Here is a 25079-nt window from a genome sequence, read left to right as displayed (position 1 = left end):
TCAGTGTTTTATTTGATTAAAGCTGTCTTTATATTTTTTACGCATTGAAACTCACAGAGTCTTCAGGGAAACTTGCCAAGATAAATGTGTTTAACTAGGGATCTGATTTGAGAACACTTTAATATTTCATATGGTTCCTGAAATGTAAAATTAGTTTAATTATTCCTAGATTATTATTAAATAGAAACAATTTCATGATTTCAATTGGGTGGACGTGAAAATGTATTGTAAATGCTAAAATAGCCCATACTCACATGCAAAAATACTATAGTTATTTAGAGTAAATAGTATTTTTGTGCCTTAGTATAGTAAAGTGTATTGCTTTGTTAGTGAATTCTACGGCATATTATCAACTCTAATAAATACTGTTGTAAATTTTAGTTTTTACTATGATAAACTGTGGTGTAATGTAATATACCCTACTGTTCAAAAAAAAAACTTGGCACAGTATTGGGTTGTTACATTACTGTAGTTTTTTATATTACCATAGCAAATATAGAATTGCCGCAACAAATTAATTCAAGTACTTTAGTGTGGTTTAAACACCGTACTATTCACTATAAACTACTATAGTATCTCTTGTTTGTAGTCAGAAAAAAATTCAAATAGACAAAAATGGAATTCAGGAAACAAATCGTATGGATTTCAGAAGGCCCTACTCAAACAATTTCTCATCAAATATCATGATCTCTGTTCATAGGCTCATATATAAGGCACTGCTGGGTTTGACTGTGATATGTGCCTGAAAAAAATGTGTGCATGATATGGTAGCAGCCCTTTTGTCTTCATGTGCATGCTGGAATATCGTTTTTTTTTTTTTTTTAACAGTGAAGTGTTAAAGCATGTTTTCTTAGCCTCCGCCTGTGGTGCAGAGAGGCTAACAGCGCTATCAGTAATAAGTAAGTGATACTGAGCTTCTGGGCTCTTTTCATTTGTTCTTATCTCCTGCTGTTTCAGCCGCTCTCACCATCGACCTGCAGCGGCCTGCAGTCACGTTCCCGCCGATGCCCATTCCCAGCACAGCTCAGTGTACGTGCTCATCTAGATATGATAGACAAGCCTGGAGGGAAATGTTTATTATGCAAAGGAAAAACTTTAATGTGCATACATTTATCAGGTTCATGTTTCTTAAATTGCATTATTATTAAAATAGTAAAAAATTATCTGTTGTAGATCATAAAGTAATTTCTATTAGTTAATAGAAATTACATACCTGCCCTTTTTTAAACAACAATATTATAATATATTATATTATATTAAATTAAATTATATTATATTATATTATATTATATTATATTATATTATATTATATTATATTATTTTATATTGTATTAGATTTTATTATGTTAGATATTGTATTAGATTTTATTTTATTAGATTTTATTATTTATATTATTAAATTAAATAATTTTATATTATATTATTTTGTTTAATATTTTATTATTTCATATTATATTATATTATAATATATTATAATTTTTTATATTATATTATATATTTTATTAAATTATATATTGTATTAGATAGTATTTTATTAGATTTTATTATATTACATTATATTATATTATATTATATATTTTATTATATTAGATATTGTATTATATTATATTAAATTATATTATATTATATTATATTATATTATATTATATTATATTATATTATATTATATTATATTATATTATGTATACACTAATAAAATCTTGAACTTTTGGATTTTTTAACAACAATAATCTGAGATTGTATTTAATTTCGTGCTTGTATATAGATGGATGATGTCTGAGATTGTATATAATTTTGTGCTTGTATATAGATGGATGATGTCTGAGATTGTATATAATTTTGTGCTTGTATATAGATGGATGATGTCAATTTTAATATTATTATTTTTACAACTGTCCTAAATGTAAAAATAGTTAACAAATTCAATTTTAATATAATTTAATAACATATAAATAGTGTATATTGGATATATTATACATTATATTACGATTTATTACACTATATTTATTTTATTTTAATAAAATATTTAATACCTGCCCACCAAAATAATTATAAAATTATTAAATTGATTATTTTTTAAAAATAAAATAATTATATAATAAAAAGTTACATTAAGTATACATTCCAACTACTTTCTTAAAATATGTTCAAAAAGATTAACATTAAATGATCAGGTATTTGCCAATGGCTGTAAAAATCCTGTTAAAAACTAAAGCTCTCTTTCCAAAAGAGCAGAGCTGGAGGTTAATTTTTAGTGTTTAAATTGGCTTATATTTGCACATCTGCTCTGATGCTTGACTGATCATCTCTCTTAACAACCAGACCGCAGTGAACAAACCTATATATTGATGTTACTTTGCAGTCATAAGGCTTTTTCTCAACCATATATTTGTATTATTATGATTATTTTTTTAATTCAGATGCATTAGTGATTCAGATGCTTGTCCTCATTGCTGTACCAAATGTGGTCTATGTGAGTTTTATAGCATCTATATAACACCAATGAGCTCTAGGGGGTGTGTTTGTGCTGTATATTTGTGTGTGTGTGTGCATGTACGAGTGTGTGTTATGGGAATCTTCCGTCAGTGTTGTTAACAGAGTCGTGACATTGTTTAAAACATGTTGCTTCTCATCATTTCAGATCAGTGGCTTTTATTTCCTTAAGGTTTTGCTTTTACGCCCATATACATTTGTGAACGTGTTTGTGTATCTTTTCATTCATGTTCAGTGTTGCTTGGACATTCAAACACACACACACACACACACACACACACACACACTCAATTTTACTTTCTGGTTTGTTGCCTGGCTGCCATGTTTGTGTGTTTCCATTTGTCCGTGTAGATTTAAATCTCATTTAAAGCAAAGACAAATAACCCTCTGTGTACCTGCTTTGTTAGGATATCACTGCAGAGTCCTTTTCATCTTGGCTTATTCAGGTCCAGACTCTCTCATAATGGCTCTGAGATTCCGTTTCGTCTTATCACAGTCTTTTCTCCTCTGGCCACCAAGATCCAACCTTCGATATGCTATTAATATTTGAATATATTTTATGTGTTACAAAGCTAAAGTAATGCTTCATTTGGAAGTTGGTGCATATTTATTTTGTGTTTTTAAATATAGTATAAGTCTTTTTTTTTCATCAGAAGATACATGAATGTGCACTACAATTTTGTGTGCGTCTCTTTGTGTGTGTAGGCTTGAAGGTTGGATATAGTGGTAAGGTAAGATCATATAATAAGTGTTTTTACTGTATAAAATACTTTATGCCTTAATAGAGTCCTCTTAAACCATGTATGTGTAATTATGTATATGTGTTTAACATGTAAATCTGTTGTCCACTAGTTTTCCCCCTTTTTGTCTCATTTTTGTAAAAATTAAGAGAGCAATTCTCAAGTTTCTTTGGATTGACTCGATTTATGAGGTAAAATTAAATTTTTTTTAATTATTCTAAACCCTCAAAAGAAATTGGTGTGTTTTCATTTAATTTTGCCACACATTTTCAACTTATTTTTGGCAAGTAAAACTAAAGGGCAAAATTAATTTTGAACCAATGATATCAAATCATCTTTCATTTGAATTACTAAGTTGCCTTGAAGTTAACAGTTAACTCTTGTGAAGTCAAGTAGTGATTTGAACAACTAGAATTTTTTATTTATTGCAATTTAAACTTAACAATTCCTAAATAATGCTTACTGTTGACAGTGACTGATGTCAGAACTTTTCCAACAAATTACAAAAATTGTGTGTCTGTGAGTGTGTTTTTTAGCTTATTTTTAGACCATTTTTTTGTTTATTTACTTATTTATTTTTTTACTGAAACTGACAAATGTTCAAAATAATTTTTCATTTGATTGAAAATGAGAGGATTATTTGACTAAATATTATTTTCTTAACTTTTCTGAATTTAAAACAGTGGTTTAATTTTATATAATGTCTAAATGATCGGTAATTAAAAGGAGAAAAAAGAAAAATAGAATGAATATATTTTTGTATTAGACACACATCTGATGCTTGTATTTGCACCATCTTCACACCCACAACTTCAGGCATTTGGTTAAATTAGCCTTTCCAGTCTCTGTGTTCAGTCCATTACTTCCATTGTATCTGTTCAGCTGAGGGAACTGAACCAACCGCGTGACATCAGACATAAGATAGCGGCGCCCTAGGTCTAAAATCTATAGTGAAAAATGTTGTTTTCCACTGAATGGTTACATTGAGTTTGTTAAACATATTTCCATCAAAGTGGAAATCAACTTACAAACTAATGTAAACTTGACTGAGTGCTTTATTTCCTCTTTAATGTTCCTGCTACAGTTTTGAAATAAATTATATAATTAAAAACCAAATGGTGTAACTTTTCAGTATTAATTTGAAACTAGATTATATAAATTTATATTTCTACACCAATTTTAGAGCTGTTTTAATATTAAGCATCTGAACGATGTCTTTATGCGTGGTACAATCATAATGCAATCAAAATGATTGACTCCACTTTGTTAAAAATTGCGTGTTATTATTAAATAGTAAACAGCTCATTGTTAATTTACAATTTCTTTTTCCCTGTATATGTTTGATGTATCATTCAGAGCCTGTCATTATCTGTTTTGCTGGTTTGTACTTCCAATTGATTTTGCACCCTGATGATGATCCAGCTAAATTGACAGTGGTCATTGTGCATGGCGGAGCGCCTGATGTGTGTATTACCATCAGCAGCACATACACACACTATCACTCATTCTGGCCCTTCACTAAATGAATCTCAGCCTTGTCCTGCAATACAGAAAACACAGCACACTGATTGGTTCTGAGGAACGTATTTTACAGATGACGCAAGTCACAGCAGACAGTGGGAATGTTGTAACCGGCCAGATCATTTCTAATAAATCAATATTTTGAAGATCGTTTGTTTTGAAGAGGTTTAACAGATTTCTATCTCGAGGCACAAACAGGATTCGTGCACATGCAAATATTTGTATTTTAATGACAGCGTTGTTTTTCATCAAATGGATCTGTCTTCATTTACTCATCATCCCCTTGTTTAATCTTTTTTTTTTTTGTTGTTGAACAAAGGAAGATATTTTGCAGAATGCTGTAAACCTGTAACCAATGACTTCCATAGTATGTTTACTTGCAGTGGAAGTCAATGGTTACAGGTTTACAGTTTTCTTCTGAAAACATCCCTTTGTATTCAAAAGAATAAAGACATTTATAAAGGCTACCTGAGGGTAAATAAATAGTGAGTAAATGTTCATTTTTCAGTGAACTATCCCTTTAAGTGCTCTTAATTGTCATTATCCATTAAAGCAATATTTGAGTGCATGTAAAATATTTGACATTATTCTGCATTTGTTGTGTAGAGAATTCACAATAATACTAGATATGTCTTCAGTGGAGTGGAGGGTCAGGGCAGAGTGACCTTAACTTAGTTGTGAAGTATGTTGTGTCCTCATTCAGCTGCTGGCGTATTTGGAGTTAATTGTTGTTTGTTGTGGGGTGTCTGACAGGCCAGCTGCTCTTTGTCTGTGCTTTTACGGTTTGATGCAGTTTGAAGTATATTGCAGCTAAATCTCATTTTTATGCAGTTTATTGCTGCTCTCTGCTTGGCCGGGCACCTCTTTTGGAAATAAAGGCAATGGAGAGAGAGAGAGAGAGAGAGTGAGAGAGTGAGAGAGAGAGATAGAAAGAGAGAGAGAGAGAGATGCAGACAGATCTGGATCAGAGAGGATGATCATGAGGCTCTAATGTAATATAGCTTTACTCACTACAGTCTTTGCTTTGTTTTCTCTCTTTTCTTTTTTGCTTTTAACATGATCTTGATTTTTTTTTCCCCCTTTCAATTATTTTTAAACATTTCCTTCCTGACCATAATAGTTACCAACCATTATGGTTCCTTTCCTTTTTCATTAATTCTTTCCTTTCCTTTCCTTTCCTTTCCTTTCCTTTCCTTTCCTTTCCTTTCACTTTTTCTTTCTCTCCCTTTTCCTTTTCTTTCTTTTCACTTTTTCTTTTTCTCTCCCCTTTCCTTTCCTTTCCTTTGCTTTCCTTTCCACTTTCCTTTTCTCTCCCCTTTCCTTTCTTTCCTTTTTTTCTCTCCCCTTTCCTTTCTTTTCCTTTCCTCTTTTTATCTCCCCTTTCCTGTCCTTTCCTTTCTCCTTTTCTTTTTCTTTTTCTTTCCCCTTTCCTTTCTCATTTTACTTTTATTTCCCATTTTCCTTTACTTTACGTTATTTTCCTTACCCATTTTCCTTTTCCTTTCCCATTTTCCATTCCCCTTTCATTTGTCTTTTCTTTCCCATTTCCCTTTACATTATTTTACCATTTTCCTTTTCCATTCCCTCTCCTTTACCTTTTTCTCATTTTCCTTTCCCATTTCCCTTTGTTTTCCTTTCTCATTTTCCTTTACTTTCCCATTTCCCTTTACCATTTTACTTTCCCGTTTCCCATTTCCCTTTCTTTTCCTTTCCTTTCTCATTTCCCTTTACTTTACTTTCACATTTTTCCCCTTTCCCATTTCCCTTTCCTTTTGCATTTTCTTTTCCCATTTCCCTTTTCCTTCCTCTTCCTTTTCCTAATTCTTCCCCCCTTCCAGTTTCCCTTTTACCGTTTGCAATTTCCCCTATTTTTTTATTCTTGTCTCATTTTCCTTTCCTATTTCCTATTTCTTTTTTCTTTTCCTTTTCTTTCCCTTTTTGCCATTCCACTTTAATTTTTTTTCATTTTCTTTCCCATTACCCATTTTTTTCTTCCTTCATTTCCTACTGTCATAGTTTTCTTCATGCCTTTTATGTTGGCCTAATCTTATCTCACGTATGTTTTAATAAACTTTTCCTCTTTACCTTCCCAATAGTATTTCTTTCTTTCTTTCTCTTTCTTTCTTTCTTTCTTTCTTTCTTTCTTTCTTTCTTTCTTTCTTTCTTTCTTTCTTTCTTTCTTTCTTTCTTGATAATTTTATATGAATAATTTCCTGCTTTCTTTTTCTTTCTTTGTCATTTTTTTCCTTCATAACTTCTTTATTGGCCTAATTCATTCATTTTATTTTCTCTGTCTTGTTTAACATCTTTTTTTTAAATAAATAAAAATAAATAAAATGTCCTCCTTTCTTTTTTTCTTTCTTTCATGGTTGTTTTTTCATGTTTCTTGCTTTCTTTCTGTCTTGCTTTCTTGCTTGCTTTTCTTTCATATTTCAGAAATGTGATCTTTCTTTGATACTGGAGCGGTTATTGTCCTCAGTCACATTTGAATGAACAAGTAGCAATTTATGTCAAACTAAACTAAAGGAAGAAGCTACAGTGCTGTCTTTCTGATGGTTTTGCTGATGGGCCTTTAGTGGAACCATGATTGCCATTGTTTAACACCATTTGACATATATTGGGAGTTTTCTCATCAGCTGCTCCACCACTATCACTGGATACTGGATGTCCATTAATTTCACGTGGTCTACCCTTTACTCAGACCCCACAACTCTTTGAAGCAAAATGTCACCTGTTGAATGTAGAGTTGGGGTGGAAGATGTTATAAAGCTATGAATCTTCAGCTGCTGATTGCATAGGAAAGGGACATTTGAAACTCCACTTTAAAGTAACAGGCTCGGTTTAAGCTGAGAGAATGGAAATGACAAACAAAATGCCATAGTGATAAGGACGTGCTCTTGGTTCCCCCTTCAACCCCCCGCATGTTGGCTGGCCTTTGAGTGCTGATAGCAGAGACTCTTCATTTTCCCTTCTACCCTTCGTTCGGTCGTCCTGTTAGTTTGGGAGTTAAACTGGAGGCTGATCCATGTGGATGAAGAGACCGATCCTGAGCAGAGGAATAACAATGAAGGTGCTAAAAACGTAGCCGACTCAGATGGACGCTAAAGAACACTCTGGCCTCTGTGAACAATTGCAAATGAGAGGGATGAGAAGGGTCTTGTGTTTTTTGAATGTCTCCCGTCTCTATAACAACCCTCCCTTTTTTCACCATTCTCTGAAAAGCCTCCTGCTATCACACAAAAAAAAAACATAGCGGCAACATGAAAATTCAGTTCATGATGAGATGCGAGCACATTCATCCAAGCTTTGAACAAAACGCGTGCAGATCAGAGTGTTTCCTGAAATAGGTTCATCCACGGACAGAAAATGAGAAGCAATTAGTGCAACTTGATGAACCCATGATTGAGGGTTTTTAATTTATTTAAATTTTTTATAAGCAAAATTATTATTATTATTTTTTTAAATGAACAAGGTTTAGTACTTGCACTCTAAAAAATGCTGGTTTGTTTTAATTAAAAAATTAGTAACATAAACAAACCAAGTATTTGGGTTAAATGTCAAAGGGTTAATTGGGTTAATTGATAACCCAACTGTTGGGTTGCTTCATATTTTATGTTGATATTTTGTTTTGCTGGGATTTATATACACTCACTGTAAAAAATAATGCCTTAATTTTTTAAGCTGAATCAAATAACCTTATGAGTCCATTGAACTTGTTTTACCTTAAACTGACTCAAAACAGCTTGTGTAACTTATACAATTAAGTTAGATCATGATTAATTAGTTTAATAAGTTAAAATGAACTACAACAGATGTTGTCATGACTAATTGATCATATATATTTTTTAAATATCCGTAAAATGACAATTTTTTTGTTTGTGTTTTGTGATTCATTTTTTCACTTATTTATGCTTTTTGAATTGCATTATAGGACTTTCATCTTTCTTCCAATAATTTTTAACCTTAAAGTTTGAAAAAGTAACTTTTATGAACATTTTTAATAGTTTAAAGGGATATATTTTCTGGGTTGGTGTTGTATATTATGCTGCAAAACCTGATAACAAACTGTACATTTTCTGTTATTTTACAAACTTGGTTCTCTATATATTATTTCTTAAACAATATCTTGTCTCAAACTATTAAAATGTCAATAAAAGTAACTTTGTTAAACTGTAGAGTTAAATTTTCAACATCAAAAGTCAACAGAGCAGATAATGCAATTTACAATCATAAATATAAATGGTAAACACAAAATACAGAACTGTAATTAACAGTTATTTATAGTGTAGACTCAAAATAAATGATTTTGCTGCTTGTCAAACTACTCATTTAAAATGAGTTAAGCTAACTTAATCGACAACATTGATGAATTTTGTGGAAACCTGCATTTAAAAATATGACTTTTGCTGCTTGTTCAGACTAATTTAAAATTAGATGAAACAACATAATTAAGTTTTTTTGGGACAACTCCATTGTTTTTATGTTCATTCCACTTAAATTTGTAAAAAGGATTAAGTTAATGTAATCTATTTGTCTTGTGACAACATAAAGAAATTGTGTGGAACCCAGCATTTTTACAGTGTATATAAAAATGATGTTTAGTTAGTACTGGGTGATTAATCGTAAAGTAATTGTAATCGACATTCGGAACCGATACAGATGTTCTGTTTCTAACTTCTGTGGCCACTTTGAAGTCACATCTGATCTCTAGTCAGGTAGGATGATGGACCCATTCTTGAGCCTTAAGGGGGTCACACACCAGAAGTGCCGCTCGGCGGCGCACAGCATTGTCATGCAATTTAGAATTATAAACTTAGGTTTCTATCAGTATACACACACTGGCGGACACTGTTCATATTTCTGCCGTGCCACAGAGCGCTATCTGATAAGTTTCATTTTAAATAGCATGCGAATGTGCGCATTTGGTGTGCGATATTTCCAGCGGTCATGTGCATGGCGTGTCGCAGCGTGTGTGACACCCTTTACATACTTTTGCACATTGATGTTGATTGGAAGCTGCGCCAGAGTCAAAGATGCATTGAGACGGCAAATTTTCCATTACATTAAAATATTTACATGAAATGTATTTTTTATAGAAGATGCAAGGTTTAAAATATTATTTGTCGGATAAACAAGATTTTATTCAGTAGAGATGCTGCTAATTTTCTATTTTTATTATAAAAAAACATTTTAAAAAATTGTTAATTTTTTTTACAAAAGTGCAAGAAATTTATTTTCGCTATTTATAGGAAAAAAATGACTACTGGTTTTAGACAATTTGTGTTTTAATTTCTGTTGTTCAACGTTGATGTTTGATAAATAATCACATATAGTAAATAGTTTCTGTTTCCTTCAATTATTTTAAAATCAAGTTGTGCACCGTTCGTTCAAAAACCTGAACGAAACCTGTCAGTGAACTTTAAGGGCAATAAATAAATAAATAATATAATTGTTCATTAATTGTAATCAATAATCAAAATTTTCAATTAATTGAGATTTTGATTTTAGGGCAAACCACCCAGCCCTATGTGTAGTGAAAATTATTTTCTAATGTATAGTTCTGAAGATGATTTAGTGGTGTATAACCTGATATCATGTAACTATGGTGCGACGGCCTGTTTTGTTAATTTTCATGGATTGGAGGACGTGTACAATGGAGAAGAGCGAGTGATTGAATTAGCGGAGTGTTGGAAAAGGGCAGTGTTGACGATATTCCATCACGCCATCGGTTATTATGCTGCATGTGGCTGAAACCAGACAACTTAATATGTCACATTAATCCACAACTGCTCTTCTTGTCCGCTTTGTCTGTCATATGATTGATTTGAAATTACATTTACCTCGAGCAATATGAATTCTTAATATAACATTTTCACTGTTTAATTTTAACTTCGTTTGTAATTGGATTATTTTGGATAAATGGTTTTGTTTTGTCTGGGAATGGATGATTCCTTGTCATTTTGGTGTAATAGCCGAGTGGAAGAACTTTAATAAACTTTACAGATGTAAAATGGTTAGGGTTATGTCGGTTTTCTTTACTAGAGACAAATCAGTGTTCCTGCTTACCACATTTTAGCATTGATTTCAGTTTGTGTGTTTTTTCATTTACATTGATTTATTAAAAGCCACGTCATCTGCATCTGGTCATTATTTTGCTTTTCACTAAAAAGATCTAAACTTCTTTTTAAAAAAATTGCAAATTTTAAGAAATAAAAGCTTATTTTTTGAAGCTGCTTCAGCTTTAATCTAGTCGTAAGCATTAATTTAATAGCCTTCAAATCCCTACCCATATGTCAGCAAGTAGTTTTTAATCATTTAAAATGTTGTGTGCTGTGAAAGTTTAACACAAATATTTTGGGTTATGCTAAAGCACTATTTTACTCATATACTTTAACATATATTTTTAATTATTTTAGGTTATTTTAACCATTAAAGCAGACACTTTACTTCAATTCATGCTTTATTTGTTTATAAACCTTTATGTACTAAATCAGATACAGACAATATTATCTGAATATTTTATACATTATTATATGCATATTTCATACATAACCTACTGAACAGAATTACTACGAAAAAGGGTTTTGGTGTATTACACCATGTAAGATTTGCAACCTGAAAAAAATCATTCTCTTATGAAATCTTCAATCCATGCACTTGTTCTGGTCAGTCTAACTAAGAGCTGTTTTTTTTCCATTTTTCTTTTTCACGTATCTGTTACTCTTTTCTTATTGAAATACACTGTTAATCGCTAGAATTCTCTTAGCCTCGTGTGTGTGTGTGTGTGTGTGTGTGTGTGTGTGTGTGTGTGTGTGTGTGTGTGTGTGTGTGTGTGTGTGTGTGTGTGTGTGTGTGTGTGTGTGTGTGTGTGTGTGTGTGTGTGTGTGTGTGTGTGTGTGTGTGTGTGTGTGTGTGTGTGTGTGTGTGTGTGTGTGTKKTGTTTTGTTTGTGTGTGTGTGTTTGTTTGTGTGTGTGTGTTTGTTTGTGTGTGTGTGTTTATGCCCTGCGGTGACTGCTACCCTATACCCTAACACTAATCTCTCTGACATGTGCCAGATGATTGGATTACTGACCATTGCTCTGACGGCTCTGACTACTGCGTGCGGACACTGAACTCAGACATTTTGTGTGAGACAAACCCCTCAATATACTGCAGAATAAAAAAATGCATATATCTTTATTTCCTTTTTTTCTTAGGTTTTGCCTAGAGGTGACCAATCCTTATTGGTGTTGTGAAATTGTCAGAGCTGATATTGAGCATTTCACAAAAAAGAAAAAACACACAAGCAACAAAAAAAATTCTTTAGTTTAAAGTCTCAAAGCTTTATTAGCCTAATGAAGCATATTAGAATGACCTTATATTTATACTATTTGACCAAATGTTTTTTTTTTGTATTTATAAAATATCATACTGTTAAGTAATATCTCACACAAGCACAAGTGACCGTTTCCCAAATATGAGCAAAAAGTGCAATTGCAAATTTCATATTGATTTTACAAAACAGTTGTATTAAAAACGTGAAATACACAGTTGAAATCAGAATTTTTAAACCCTTTTTGAGTTTTGTTTTCTTTGTAGATATTTCCCAAATGACGTTTAACAGAGCAAGGAAATTTTCACAGTATGTCTGATAATATTTTTTCTACTGGAGAAATTCTTATTTGTTTATTTCAGCTAGAATAAAAACATTTTAAATTTTTTTTTTCAATATTATTAGCTTCTTTAAGCTATATTTTTCGACAGTCTACAGAACAAACCACCATTATGCAACAACTTGCCTAATTACCCTAACCTGCCTAGTTAACCTAATTACCCCAGTTAAGCCTTTAAATGTCACTTTAAGCTGTATAGAAGTGTCCTGAAAAATATCCAATCAAATATTATTTACTGTAATCATGGCAAAGAAAAAATAAATCAGTTACTAGAAATGAGTTATTAAAACTATTATGTTTAGAAATGTGTTGAAAAAAATCTTTCCATTAAACAGAAATTGTGGGGGAAAAATAAACGGGGCTAATAATTCAGGGGATTTAACAATTCTGACTTCAACTGTAAAAAGTAAAAAAACAAAGCAGCAGTTTAAATGATCTGTTTTCACTTTTTCAGTAAGTAAACCATATGTTATCCTTGAGTGGAAAACCAGTCTTATGTTGCATGGGTATATTTAATTTGTGGGAATAGCATAAAATACATTGTTTGAATAAAATTGTAACTCACTTTAACTGAGAGCAGGATTTCCATCCAATAAATTTGATTAGAAAAAAAAATCTATTTACACAATTAAATGCAATTGAGTTGGTCCAACATGATTTTATCAAATGAAAGTTTAAATTTGTATTTTCATTTAACTTGATCTCAAAGGTCTGATAATTTCATGTATGTTTATTATATGTCGTACATTTCGAAGTCTCTTATTAACTTATAAATTTTTCCCAAATTAACTAAAAGAGCCTTTTTAAGTTTATGTGAGTTACATATACAGTTGATTGAGACTGATCTCAGAACTCATTTTGGGACAGTTATTGCTCACTGAGCAAAGCAACAAACGTTTTTTTTTTTCTTTTCGCTAATTTATCTGCCAACACCCAAAACATGGCTGCCTCTGCAAGGTGGTAATCTCAAAACTGAATGCATTGCATTAAAATATTCTACATCTTCAAACTAAAATGAAGATAAAACACGAACAAGTCTTTATCAACATCTAAGATTACTTACTGTATATTGTCAACATTTCCCTCTCTTAATTCAATACCACGCCAATCATTATTTGAATTATATTGAATGATCATGATATTGAATATCATGCAAAGATCTATCAAGAAATCTTTAACATTTCCTTTCGTAAAACTATAAAGACTACATTTTGGGTTAGTAATGTACATTGCAAATGAAATTTTAACATCTTAACAAAGATTTTCTCTATTTAGATTTTTTGTAACCCTCACATTGCAGATTTTCCAATAGTTTATCTCTGCCATGTATTGTCCTATCTTAACAAACCATACATCAATGAAGGAGTTATTTATTCAGCTTTCAGATAATGCAAACAAATCTCAGTTTATATTCACTTGTATTACTCATTTTGTGGAGGTAGCATTCAAATAATCTGAATTCTTTAAAAAAAGGACCTATTTAATGAAACTAACAGAAGAAAAACTTTAATATAGTTAAACCATGGCATTCATAATTAACTATGGTTTTGCTACATTTACCATATTCTGTAGTTTATCCATTAGTGATAAAAGTGTGTTTATAAAATGGTAATAAATAAAAGAAAGCATGGTTAATTTACATTTGCTATATTAAAGTATCTCTGTTGTGAGTAAAGTTTGTTTTAAAGATTCACAGAAAAATATATTTGTCTGCTGTTGTTGTTCTGCTCTTTGGTTGGTGTTTGCTCTTTTTGCCAGCTGGTGTGGGCGAGTCTGTATCTGTTTGTCGATCTTAATATCATTAGCTCACCTCTGTACGTCAGGTTGCAGATAAAATAACAGATTAAATCCCAAACCTTCATTTGATCAAGAAACAGACTCTCAAAAGACACACACAAAAGATCTGTGCTGCTCTTCTTTTCTCTAAGATACTTCATGTAAACGTACCGTTTATGTCAAAGCACATTACATTTCCAGTGGGTTGTTTGACGATGGATCTTTTTACCAAACTCTTCATTCAGTCGTCAGAAGCATAGAATAAACCTGCCGCTTCATTGTTGATTCTGTTGATTTATCACTTGATCACTCGTGGCACGAGTGTTTGCCTTGGCACGTCGTTCTCTGTCGTCCCGCAGGACTGCTGTGTATTCGATCTGGAAGCTTAATCACGTTCAAATTCAACCAAGGTCTCGCTTTGTCAAATGTCTTAATTTTATGTAGCAGTGGGGATTTAAATTGATCACAAGTGGCAGTAAAGTTTAAACTGATCACGTTATAAAAGATTTCTATTTGAATAAGTGCTGTTCATATTTATCAGTGAATGAAGGGGGGAAATGCGTTATAGATTACACAAAAAATATAATGAATTCTGACTTTAAGGCATTTTTGAAGGGTCATGTGACGCTGAAGACTGGGTCAATGCTGCTAAAAATGTAACTTTTCCATCATATATATAATAGTTATTAATGTATAAAAGTAGGTGCGTCAATAATTTGTTAAAATATCTCAATTCAAATACCCACACACACAATCGAATTGCTTATTCCAGTGTTTTCTACCACACAGTTTTGTTATTTCTGTCTCAAATACTCGTATAATCACAATTGTAGCTTGATGTAAACATAAACACTGTGGAGCTTAAAATAGTGATCTCAAATAATAAATAATAAACAACCTTTAATAATGTATGACACTGAATCATTTAAGTGAGCTGTATAAAATGCTTATACATTCATCAGTGAAATGAGTTAAGTCTTTAAAGAGTGATTCAAATTTTAAAGACTTAGCTCATTTCATTGATCAGTCATTCATTTCAAGAAAAACAAAAATATATTATAATTAATATTTCAGCAAATACAAATTTGTCTTAGCCTCTTGTCAATTAATTCTTTTAAGTTGTCTATTAAAAATCTGATATGCTGTGATCTGTTTTAAACAAAAAGTGTGATCTCAGTTATATCCAGAATTGAGCAGCTGTAATAAACAGTACTTGAAACAGAATAAAAATAACAACATTGTTGTTTCTTTACTGTATTTATAATCAAATAAATGCAGCATTGGAGAGTACGGTTACACTTCATTTTAAAGCACAAGATCTATGTATTTAATATTATAAGTAATTGTGCATGATTACCAGTGTTGGGAAAGTTACTTAAAGTAATAAGTTACTTAAAGTAATAATTACAAATGACTGACTACTACTGAAAAATGAATTCCATTCACCTTTATTTCTATAGCGCTTTTACAATGTAGATTGTGTTAAAGCAGCTTCACATAGAAGATTATAGTCAATTGAAACGGTGTCAGTCCAGTTTTTAGAGTTTAAGTTCAGTTTTACATTTACATTAAGTCATTTAGCAGACGCTTTTATCCAAAGCGACCTACAAATGAGGACAAGGAAGCAATTTACACAACTATAAGAGCAACAATGAATAAGTGCTGTTTCAGGTTTGTAAGGACAGTGTAAAAAGCAAAGCATTAGTAATTTTTTGTATTGTTTATTTATTTTTTTGTTAGTGGAGGAGTCAGAGAGGGAATTGCATATTAGTAAGGAAAGTGGAGACTAAAGAGTTGAGTTTTTAGTCGCTTTTTTAAGACAGTGAGTGACTCTGCCGTTCTGATGCAGTTAGGGAGTTCATTCCACCAACTGGGCAGATTGAGAGCGAGCATTCGGGAAAGTGTTTTCTTCCCTTTTTGGGATGGAACCACGAGGCGACATTCATTCACAGAATGCAAGTTTCTGGAGGGCACATAAATCTGCAGAAGTGAGAGCAGATAAGAAGGGGGGCAGCCAGATATCGCTTTGTAAGCAAACATCAGAGCTTTGAATTTGATGCGAGCAGCAACTGGCAGCCAGTGCAAACGAATGAGTAGCGGAGTGACATGTGCTGTTTTAGGTTCATTAAAGACCACTCGTGCTGCTGCATTCTGAAGCATATGAAGAGGTTCGATAGAGTTAGCTGGGAGCCCGGCTAGAGTTCAGTTTAGCTCAGTTCAGTGTGGTTTAATATTCAATGCTGAGAGTCCAAACACTGAAGAGTGTTACTAATTACTTTGCTTTGAAGTTACTTGAAAATCATATAAAACATAAACAATACAATAGAAACTGCAGCTCTCAGTAATTTAATATTCACTGAAAAACATTACAATGGCTTTGACAAAACAGATTGATACGTTCAAATCTTTTGAAGAGATAGTTCACCCATAACAAAGTTATCTCCTTATTTATTTAATCTTCACTTGTTACAAACCTATTTGTCTTTTTTTTTTTTTTTTTTTTGAAAACAAAAGATGACATTTTAAGAAAACTTGAAACCTGCAACCATTGACATCCATAGTAGGAAAAAAAGACATACTATGTCTGAAGATGTGGAGACAAACTGTAAATGCTCAAATGTCGAATACATGAAATCTGCAATATGTAAGCATAATACAAAAGACGCAATATGTTGTGATATGTGAACAGCCCCATAAGCAGCTACACTTCACTTCTTTACACATTTTTTCACAAAGTTATCTTCACTCCCATTCCGGCACAAAAATCCAATTTAGCCTGTTTAGGTTGAGTTGGTCCGCTGTGTTTTTGGGGGCGCCATGTCCTCCTTGGCAATGAGTATTGTTGTAGAATGCTTTCTGTTCAAGTGCTTGAACAAGTTACTGGTCGAGTTAAAAGCAGTCGAAAGTTTTTTTTAGAGACTGGGCAACGACTGCATTTCACAGCAATAGTCAAAACAATGTCTGTATTTCCACTTGAAGAAGCTGCTGCTCGTTGTTTCAGCTTGTGTTCTCAAGCAATTTAAAAGCGCATGCTCATTAACTGACATTGCAGCAGAAATATGTCATGATTAAAAAAAAAAAATTTATATATTTTTTTCTCTAAAATCTATATTTGTAACGCAAGTAATACAATTACACTTTAGTAACTGTAGTCAAATTACACTCATTTAAAATGTATTTCGCTACGTTAAGTTCTAAGTTCCATAAGTTATAATTAGTTAATATTAATCATTTATTAAATAAATAGGTACACTAAAACAGACACCTAAAAAAAATAGCGCAACCAAGAATTCTTTCAAAAATATATTGGAACCCTCAAACTTTTTGTGATTTTTTTTTTTTTTTTTTTTTTTTTTTTTTTTTACTTGTGTATCTTAATTTTATTGTGTTCGGACAAAACCAATCAGTTTGTGAACAACCACAAATACATTTGGAGCCTAAATTGCAGCAACACACAGGACATTTGGCCAGAGGAGAAATGGTCATGCCCAACTGTGCCTTTTCTCAAGGTTTTTTTTTCCTTTACTTTCGTCAATTGTTGAACTTTGCCACTGGTTTGCTTGATTTGGTAGTTGTGGAGCTGTGCATCGATAGATTTGCTCTTCGTTGTTTGGATTTTTAGTAGTGAATATTAAACCACACCGAACTGAACTAAACTAAACTTCAACTCTGAAGACTGGACTGACACAGTTTCAGTTTACTAGAACTTCTATGTTAAGCTACTTTGACCCAAACTACATTGTAAAAGCACTATAAAAATAAAGATGAAGTGAACTGAAATACAAAATATGTTTTAAGTGAATTAAAATACAAAATAAATAATTTTCTTTTTTTTGTTGTTTATGGATGTGCCAGCATAAAGCAAACCATGTATACTCTCTGTTTTACATGCTTTGCTTTTGCTTTATATGCTAACTTGTGCTAACTATGTGCTAACTTGGATGCTGATTTGTTTCATTTATTCTGCATATTTTCATAGAGGATTTCTGTAAAAGATAAATGTATGACATAAATAACTAGAATCTTGTTTGCATGCAAAAAAGTTGCTATCATAATAATCACTTCAAGTGATTCTATTTGTAAAATAATAATTTTTTTGTTAGAAAAAAAAACTATATATTAACAGGTGTGTGTGTGTGTGTGTGTGTGTGTGTGTGTGTGTGTGTGTGTGTGTGTGTGTGTGTGTGTGTGTGTGTGTGTGTGTGTGTGTGTGTGTGTGTGTGTGTGTGTGTGTGTGTGTGTGTGTGCGCGCGTGTGTGCGCGTGTGCGTGTGTGTGTGTGTGTGTGTGTGTGTGTGTGTGTGTGTGTGTGTGTTGTCTGTCGGACATCATCATTATCACCTGTGTTGCTTAAGCAAAGGATGATTAGGTCTGTTCTGAAAAGGGTTGATTTATATAAGCAGGTCGGAGAGAAAGCTGGGGGATGAGGGGAGTGGGAGGATAAATGAAATGGATAGCTGGAAAAATGGAGGTATAGAGAGAGTGAGAGAGAGATGGAGAGTGGGAGGTTTGGCTCCTCCAGCAACAGGTGTACACACAAGGCAACTGTCTGTTCTGTACAATGGCTTCAATGGGCGTCTGTCAACAATCACACCGCTGCACCAAACGCATCCGCCACCTACAAAACATACACACTCACTGACCCCTGATGACAACAAACTGCCATACACTTGTACACGCTGTGCCAGAACTGCCCGGGCTGATGTTGTGTGACATGTTTTCCTTCACGGAGCTGCTGTTCATCTGTCCGTCTGTCTCTTTGAGCGTGCGCTACGATTTGATGGCTGTGTGCATTTTGAGGCAGTATTAGGGTGGCCATGCATCACATTACACATGCCTTTTGAGAGAAAGTCATCGGGAGGAAAGTTGAAAAATAAATCCAATCAAAAGTTAGATGCTGTTTTATGGGCTTTGTTAAGGATTGTGTGTTTTCCAATTGAAATGGAAGACACTCGTGTTCAGCTAAGAAAATAATCAGTGTTCATTAAACTATTTATTTATCTACTATACTTACAAAGTTATTATGTCAATTTAGTTTTACATTTCATTTAGTTAAAACATGGGTATTTTTAACAAAATAAACAAAAAAATAAAATAGGCTCATGCTTTTTGTGCATGTGTGTGTGTAAGAAAGAGAGAATGTTGAATGTTAAATGTACAGTTTATTCTGAGTTATTATCATTATTATTGTTATTTATTTATTTATACTGCTACTATTTACTGTTTACTATGTTTTTATATGTACTGTCTATGTTCTATTTGAGAGTCATCAGAAAAAAACTATTAAGGAAATAAAATAGAAAATGTATATGTTGTTTTCTGAGATTTCTATTGTGTCCTCAATAGCATTGTTAACTTTTAAGATGGCATCACTTAAAGTCTGTGTGGAATTAGTATGTACAATGTTTATTTTGCTAGTGCACTTTACTATTTTTTTAGGTGAACTTTAAATCTGTTAGTCGACTGGAAAACAAGTTTTTTTTTTTTAATCTTTAAAGTTTGTTTCTGCATTTGGAGTGGATATCTTTCTCTGATGTCAGTTCAGTAACTGCTTCAGCCACAATTTTCTTAACTACACTCCTCTTTCCATTAACTACAAGGGAATGATGCGTAAAGTCAGTCGCTCTGCTTCCAAATTCTGGAATTCTCTTCCTCCTGACATTCGCAACATTGACTCTCTCCTTCTGTTCAAATCCAGACTTAAAACTCATCTGTTTAAAATAACATACTCTTCAGTGCTTCCCACAGGTTTGAAATATACTTGCGGTGGTAGGCGGATTGAAACGCACCATTTACCCACATCACATAAATAGTTAACTACTGTTTAAGTCAGAATTATTAGACCCCCTTTTAATTTATTTTCTATTTTTTTCCCCCCCCAAACTATGTTTAATTAAGTTTTCACAGTATGTCTGATAATATTTTGTCTTCTGGAGATAATCTTATTTGTCTTATTTCGGTTCAAATAAAAGCAGTATTTAATTTTTAAAAAACCTTTTAAGGTCAATATTATTAGCCCTTTTAAGCTAGATTTTTTTCAATTGTCCACAGAACAAAACATTGCTATACAATAACTTGCCTAATTACCCTAACCTGCCTAATTAACCTGATTAACCTAGTTAAGCCTTTAAATGCCACTTTAAGCTGAATTTTAGTATCTTGAAAAAATTCCAGTAAAACATTATGTACTGTCATCGTGGCAAAGATAAAATAAATCAGTTATTAGAAATGAGTTATTAAAAATATTATGTTTAGAAATGTGTTCAAAAAAATCTTCCCTCCGTTAAAGAGAAATTGGGGGGAAAATAAACAGGGCTAATAATTCAGGGGGGCTATAATTCTGACTTCAACTGTATATGCAACAAACATGAAATAATAAATAACATTCAGTTTCTTGCATATAACAATGATTTAGCTTTTTTTAGCTGTCAAACTGATTGTATCACCACAAGCATTAGTATTAATTTTGTTTTGTCTCTTTGTGTGTATATTTTTCATTTTGTAGATACCGATAGCCATTGACTCGCATTTTATTATGAATTTGAACTGATTTTGTATAGGTTTCTCATAGTCTAATATGACTGTATAGACTGGGCTACTACAAAACCACTACATGCATATTGCTTTAGAAGATTTGTAAATTCCACTTTTCAACATTTTAAAGTTTTATATCATTGCAATTTAAGTAAAAAGAAGCAATATACAGTATATTATTCACACTTATCCCTTTTATATTTCATAGGGGATAAAAGGGATGCACTGATATGAATATTTTGCCCCTTGCGATAGCTGATAACTTTGTAAGCTGATAACTGATTTGTAGGCTGATAAATATATATCTTATTATCTTTTTCTTATTCACATTAATATTTGGTAACATTTAATCTCATTTTCATTTATTTAGTCATATTAATTAATTTCATGTATTACTACACTGTTAAAAAAAAGTTGACAACCTAAAATTGTAAGGCAACTTTCTCCTGATATTGTTTTAGTTAAATTTACTTGGGTCAAAGGTTGTGTTGACTCAAAGCTGTGTAGCAAGTTGCCTTATTTTAAGTTGAGTCAACTTTTTTTTTTTTTTTTTTTTTTTTACAGTGTACAGTTTTTACAGTTTTATTTATGTGCAATTATGCATATTTCATTGTAATTACTATAGTAAATACATGCACTCTAAAAAATAATGTTTTGACAAAAAAATAAAAAATTACGCTGTTTGCTTTAATATATTCAAGTTACGACAACATCCAACAAAATGAGGTTCAGGCAACAAACTTTGTTAGCCAAATCTTTTCCTCTTCAATATGAGGCAGTTTTACATAGTAAGTTTTTAAGTTGAATACTCAAAAAAAAAAAGTTGTTTCAAATTGTTTTTTTTTTTTTTAATTAAAATTGAAAACAAATCCAGTGGTATATGTGTAATAACATGTCTTCAAGTTTAGAACCTCAAATAAATTAAGTAGCTGTAATTGTTTAAATTTTTGTTTGTTTTTAAATTTACTGTTCATGCTCGTAAGAAATACATTTAACAACAACATTTTTGTTTTCCGGTATTTTTTATATTTTTTTGTATTAAACCACTGGTTTTTATTGTTTTACAAAACAAAACATGTACTATCCTATCCTTAGAGTGTGGAGCTTGTGTAAAGGACACCTTAAAATCAATTGTTTCCTGGTTTTCTTATTGAGCCGATAACAATAAAATTAAAATATGCATTAATTAGCTGATCTCAATAACAGCACGCATCTCTAGATATAATCAGTTATACCTGATTGCCATGACGCTTGGTTGAGTACATTACGGCATTGTTTTATTGTATCAGCTCTAGGCTTGTTTTTATTGCGGCTCTATTGAACGCATGTAATGGTATGTTGTAAGTGTTGTGTTTTAATCCTGACATTTATGCTGTGATCAATGGAATTGACCTGAAAATGTCCCACAGGCCCCGGTGTGTGTTTGTTGTTGAAAAGCTGTTTTATATTTCTGAGACACTCGATGTGAGGGTGTATCTGTGAACCGTGCAATGATGAGGTGAGCCGGGCAGCAAATTGACACATGAGCAGCGTCCTCACGTAGCATTCGGAGCGACAGCAGTCCGTTTACCTGCACTCAACACTCTCTCTCTCTCTCACACCAACACACACAAGCAATGAGTGCGTGTATGTTTCTCCTGCTGTGCCTTTCCATGCTTGTGTAATTACCCCTTAGCCAGCGCTCAGCTAGAAATCGCCTGTAATTGCCGCTCAATGTCGCCGTTTGGTTCCTGTGTCAGACAAATCTTTCTTTCCCTCTTTCATTTCTTCTCTCTTTTAAAGCGTGTCATTTTGTCATCTAAAAGTGGGGAAAACAAAGGTACATATTAAGCACAGGTGTTTCTTTCGCCCTCTGCTATATATAACATTTGTATTTTGGTTTTATTGCGTTTTCTTTAGATTTTCTCCTGTAATTTTAAAGGTCTTGGTTCACGTTTTGTTGCAATTAAAGGGTTACCCCAGAATGAAAATTTATCATCATTTATTAAACCTCATCTTGTTTCAAGAACATTGCATCTTTATTTTTAAATATTTTAAACACAAATCAGGATATTTTTTATTTTATCTCTGAGATTTCTGTCAATTATTTTCTATTTTTATTATTACTTTTTGGGTCCACAAACATTACATAGAGGGACAGAAACCTCTCGGATTTGGTTAATAATATCTTTGTTTGTGTTCCAAAAATAAACAAGTTGAATTTGTTTGGATTGACATTAGTAAATGAAGACAGAACTTTTATTTTGTGGTGAAATTTACTAACACTTTCAGTCTGCTGGTAATGCTTTCTGTGACTGTCTTTTAATGCATATAACTTCATTAAATGTTCCTTATTTCATTTCAGAGTCAGTGCATATATTTAGATGTAAGTTTGTGATGCTGAAATACAATACGTACCTGTATTGGAAGGCTTTGATCTGGATGTTTGCAAGTAATTTTTAGGGGTTGTTAAGGTTGATATTGGATGAAAGTCTACTCTAGATCACAGCCCTTGTGAAATTAACCTATGCAAACAATGGAGTCTTGTTTTTCACATATGGTCTGTTTGTTTCATCAGTTGAATTTATTAAATCTAGATCATTCAGTTGATCCTAGATTCACCCAGGTGGTGAATAAGGGTATTCCGTACATTGGCTTTGCTTTCAATTTCATTCTCAATGGCAATGAATTATCGGAAGAATTCCTGGAAAAAACACATCAGTGGCCTCAAAGAAGCCTGAAGCTTTTGTTTTTTTCTCTCACAGACCCTCTCTGACATGTGTAAAAGGAGGGATCAGGTTGTGTCCTGAGGGAGGAAATGTTCAGAATTAATCATCTCTGTGGAGCGTTTAACAGCAGTCATTTAGATTTATGTTCCTGTGTGTTTTTGTCTGTTATAAACAAACTTATCTCCAGCCTTTCAGCTAAGCTGACATGTATGCAAATAGTATTGGCACAAGTGTTCTCTCTTTGAATGGAACCCTAAAATGGCTACCGCAAGTCCACTCTTTCAATAGCAATGTAGTTAAGTACATTACTTGTTTTTTTAACCAGGATCTTCATACATTTTTATAAAAATGGTATTAAAGAGTGTGTGAATTACTGACCTTTTTTATTTTTTGCAGTGGCATGCAATATTTTTTAAACAATGAACACAGCATTAAGATGTCAGTGTTAAATAGATTGTTTTATTATTAATAACATTACGAATAAATAAATCATGAGCCATGTAATGTAGTTCATTACTCTAAAAGTATTGCTCTTATAGTTGAGTTATTTTAAGGTGGATGGATGGATGGATGGATGGATGGATGGATGGATGGATGGATAGTATTAGAATTTATTGGGATGAATTTTTTAGTTGCCCTCAAAGAACTTCCCAAGAGTTAGTAAATGTTTCTATAGACAGTCAGTCATTGGTCAAAACTGGGCAAGTCAGTCTTCTGCTTGCCATATTGAGTAGATTGTCTGTTTTTTCATCCCATGTTTAACTCAATCAGTGCCCTTCTCAAGGGTTATAACAAATGACAGCAGCAAAATTACAGTCATCCATCTCAGCAGTGTGGATCTGCATCCTGTCTTTACTTGCCCACCCCCAGCACAAATGACTGAGAGAGAGAACAAGGGAGACATACACAAAGGACATATCATGGAAAGATCAAGCATAAACAATCTTACTGGCATTTGTGCAGATATTGTACAGTTCAGGCCATCATTTTTTTGTTTCTTGGTGGAGCTTGTGGAATTTTTCCTCACATTGGCAGACTAACATTCTCCTTGTGTTCTTGGTAATATATTGGTGTCCCAAATGAGCAGGTGGAGCTGCAGGTGGATGTTGTAATGCCGGCTTTGTGATGCAGCCGGCGTCGAAACAGCAGCTGCTACTTCGTGGCACATTTGGAGTGAAATTAGCAGTAATTGCAGACCTCCCTTGCCTTGGTTTCAGAGAGCATTGTTTTATCACCGTGAAAATTGTTGGATGTGTTGGAAAGAGAGGGCTTTGTATAGAAAGTGATGGCTGTCTTATTCACATCATAATGTAGGTTGTCCGCCCTAATTATAAACTGCTTTTGCTGTCAAAAAACTGTCTTTTGACTTAACCACTTCCGTTCCTCTCGAATAAGTAGCAACATCTTTTCTAAAGTTTTCTTTCCTGACAAGTCTCACTTTGTGATCTAATAAATAATGTTTCTCTTTCTTCTCCTTTTAGACTGAGGTGATCAAAGGACCGTCCGGGAGTGTGGGAATGACATTCAGGCATGTTCCAGCTAGTGATGGTGACACAGTGCATGTTAGCATAGAAACTGTCACCCCAAACTCCCCAGCTGCCCTGGCGGATTTACAGAGAGGAGATCGCCTCATTGCTATTGGAGGTTAGACATTA

General features: G+C 32.8%; 1 protein-coding gene across 1 annotated transcript in view; it reads left to right on the top strand.

Moving 5' to 3' along the window:
- pdzd8 (PDZ domain containing 8) overlaps positions 1-25079 on the top strand; it is a 69715-nt gene that overhangs the window by 40109 nt on the left and 4527 nt on the right. The window contains exon 4 of the mRNA XM_684682.11: positions 24906-25068. Coding sequence (XP_689774.5) covers positions 24906-25068 — 163 coding nt within the window. The remainder of the gene's footprint in view (positions 1-24905; positions 25069-25079) is intronic.

Source organism: Danio rerio, chromosome 17 (genome assembly GCF_049306965.1).
Source record: "Danio rerio strain Tuebingen ecotype United States chromosome 17, GRCz12tu, whole genome shotgun sequence".
NCBI lineage: Eukaryota > Metazoa > Chordata > Actinopteri > Cypriniformes > Danionidae > Danio > Danio rerio.
Note: the sequence above shows the minus strand (reverse complement) of the source record. Positions and strands in the feature narration are given on the sequence as shown.